This window comes from Tamandua tetradactyla, chromosome 11, assembly GCF_023851605.1.
Source record: "Tamandua tetradactyla isolate mTamTet1 chromosome 11, mTamTet1.pri, whole genome shotgun sequence".
In the NCBI taxonomy this organism is placed as follows: domain Eukaryota; kingdom Metazoa; phylum Chordata; class Mammalia; order Pilosa; family Myrmecophagidae; genus Tamandua; species Tamandua tetradactyla.
In genome coordinates this window covers 92,454,620-92,457,240 of record NC_135337.1, presented here as the reverse complement: position 1 = coordinate 92,457,240, position 2,621 = coordinate 92,454,620, and the positions used below count along the sequence as shown (strand labels likewise).

At 39.3% G+C, this 2,621-nt stretch overlaps 1 protein-coding gene across 1 annotated transcript; it reads right to left on the bottom strand.

Moving 5' to 3' along the window:
• Window positions 1–773: 773 nt before the first annotated feature.
• Window positions 774–1,703, bottom strand: LOC143649679 (olfactory receptor 7A10-like). The gene has a single exon (XM_077119612.1). The coding sequence runs from the start codon at window positions 1,701–1,703 to the stop codon at window positions 774–776; it is 930 nt and encodes a 309-aa protein (XP_076975727.1).
• Window positions 1,704–2,621: the final 918 nt, after the last annotated feature.

Below are 2,621 nucleotides of genomic sequence, written 5' to 3'. Positions count from 1 at the left end.
GGGATGACCTGTTATACTGCAATAGCTAACTGATAAAATAATCAATGTGAAGAAAATTGAAGAGAGTCAGAATTGTCAATTGGTACTTACTTGGAGGATTCCTTCAACTATATGAAGACAACATTCATTATCACACAGTTATTCCAGTTGATTTCAGATAAGTATATTAAAAAGAAACTACTTCTGAAATTCCATTCAGGGTAAGCAATAGATGTCGAATAGACATTCATGTATGTTCAGGATTAATTTATTCTCTGACTCAGAACACTCTACTCCCAGGAAAATCATTGGGCAGGATTTCAATCTCTTGCCTAAGATACCTTTTCAGCATGAAAATTACACAGAGTTTTGAACATTAGGGCTGTAAAACTTGGATGATGGAGTCAATACATAGATTGTGCACTAACAAATCCTTCAATGTTGTTATGAAATTTAGAGAAAGCACAGATATTTTGGTTAGAGGAATGGAAAAAGTTTATTTATTTTCCATTAATAATGCAGAATATGTAACCCAGTCTCTTTCACCCATGCATAAAACATCTTGCACATGGAACCCAATTATTATTCATTAATGAGCAGTTAGAAATCATCTAAAACAATAATTTTATTGGTAATAGAATGCATGATTTACAGTTTTACTTGAACATATTTAAGGTCATATCTGACTCTAAGATACGTTCTGGTTCCAGAAATATCAAAGAATCATAATTTCGGCCTCTGAGGCTAAAAGCCCTGAAATTGTAGCACTCCTTCAGCTCAGAACCAATAACATTTTATGAATTTACACCGAAGAATCTTTTCAGAGCCCCCTTTATGTCTTTATTCCTCAAACTGTAGATGAAAGGGTTCAACATGGGTGTGAACACTGCATACATCACCGAGGCAGGTGCACTGGCATGGGCACTATGCATAGCAAAAGAACTAAAGTACACTCCTAAACTTGTACTGTAAAATAGGAAGACAACTGTGAGGTGAGAGGCACAGGTGGAGAATGCTTTATATTTTCCCAGAGAGGATGAGATTACACATATGGAGGAAACGATCTTAGAATAGGAGAAAATGATACCAATGAATGGTCCTCCACCCAGCAGCCCAGCTGCAAAATACATCACTATGTCATTGAGGAAGGTGTCGGAACAGGCAAGTTGGACCATCTGATTATATTCACAGAAAAAGTGGGGGATTTCCAAGGGTGCACAAAAGGACAGCCGCAACACCAGTGAGTTTTGCAAAAAAGCATACAGGACACTTATAATCCAGGACCCCAGAACCAGCAGGACACAGAGCCGGGGGTTCATGATGATCGTGTAGTGCAGGGGGTGACAGATGGCCACGAAGCGATCATAGGCCATCACGGCCAAGAGGAAGTCATCCAGTGCTGCTAAGAGTAAGAAGAAGTACATCTGAGTGATGCAGCCTCCATAGGTTATGACTCGGTTCTGCATGTGGATGTTCACCAGCATCTTTGGGACAGTGGTGGAGGACACACAGATGTCTATAAAGGACAGGTTGGAGAGGAAGAAGTACATGGGGGTGTGGAGGTGGGAGTCAGTGATGGTGGCCAGGACAATGAGCAGGTTCCCAAAGACGGTGACCAGGTACATGGACAGGAAGAGCCCAAAGAGAAATGTCTGTAATTCTGGTTCCTCTGAAAATCCCAGAAGAAGAAATTCTAGAATTTGTGTTTCATTTCCTGGTTCCATGTGGTTGCTGTGGCTATCCAGATATAGAGAAAGATCAGGACAAATTTTCAAATATCAATCATTACTAACCTATCTATGCTATCCATAATTTACATTTTGCAGGCATAGACTTAATTTCCAGATTTGGTTTATGAATCTACTTCCCTTTCTGGGGATCCTCTGAGCCATCTCTCATTGGGGATTCCTGTCACACTTTCAGATAATTCCCCAAAAAGTCACGCATTCTATGGTTTTTAAGAGAAATTCATTTATTCATTGAAGGAAGGCATATTGAGTTCTGAAGTTGTTCCAGTCTCTCTCTAGTAAAGGGAATATGGTGTAAAAATAAAAGTATCTAGTCTGTTCATCGAGAAAGAATATAAGCAAATAAACACATAATCATAACATTCCATATTATTACAAGTGCTATAAGGGAAAGAGAGTAAGTAAAAAAAAGAAACAAAACAAACAAATGAGAGGGAAGAGCCTATGCTATTTATCCCATGGTGTTCATGTAAGACCATCATTTGGGTGATATGTGAACATATAAGAGATAGCACGAGCCACTAGAATAGCTAAGGTAGTGTGCTGTCTTCAGAAGGGATGTCCAGGGCCAAGGCCCTATGGAAAGGCAGGGTTTAGAATGTTGAAGCCAACTTAGTGGGGGGATGAGTAAGAGGGAGAGTGATGACAGCTTGTGTCAAAGTTTAAGAACAAGATGACCTCATAACTGCTGAAGCCTCAAGACACAAAGAGTTTCTTCTACACATATTGACCTATTCAGACTTATTTATTTTGCAAATGTATCCTGCAAAGTTAAATGGAGTCACTCCTTTTTTCAAATGTACATTTGCATCCAAACTCAGTATTATATGAGACAATTATTGGAATTTATGAGCTCAGTTGCCCAGTCTTTATCTCCTGGGGCCCTATTAACAC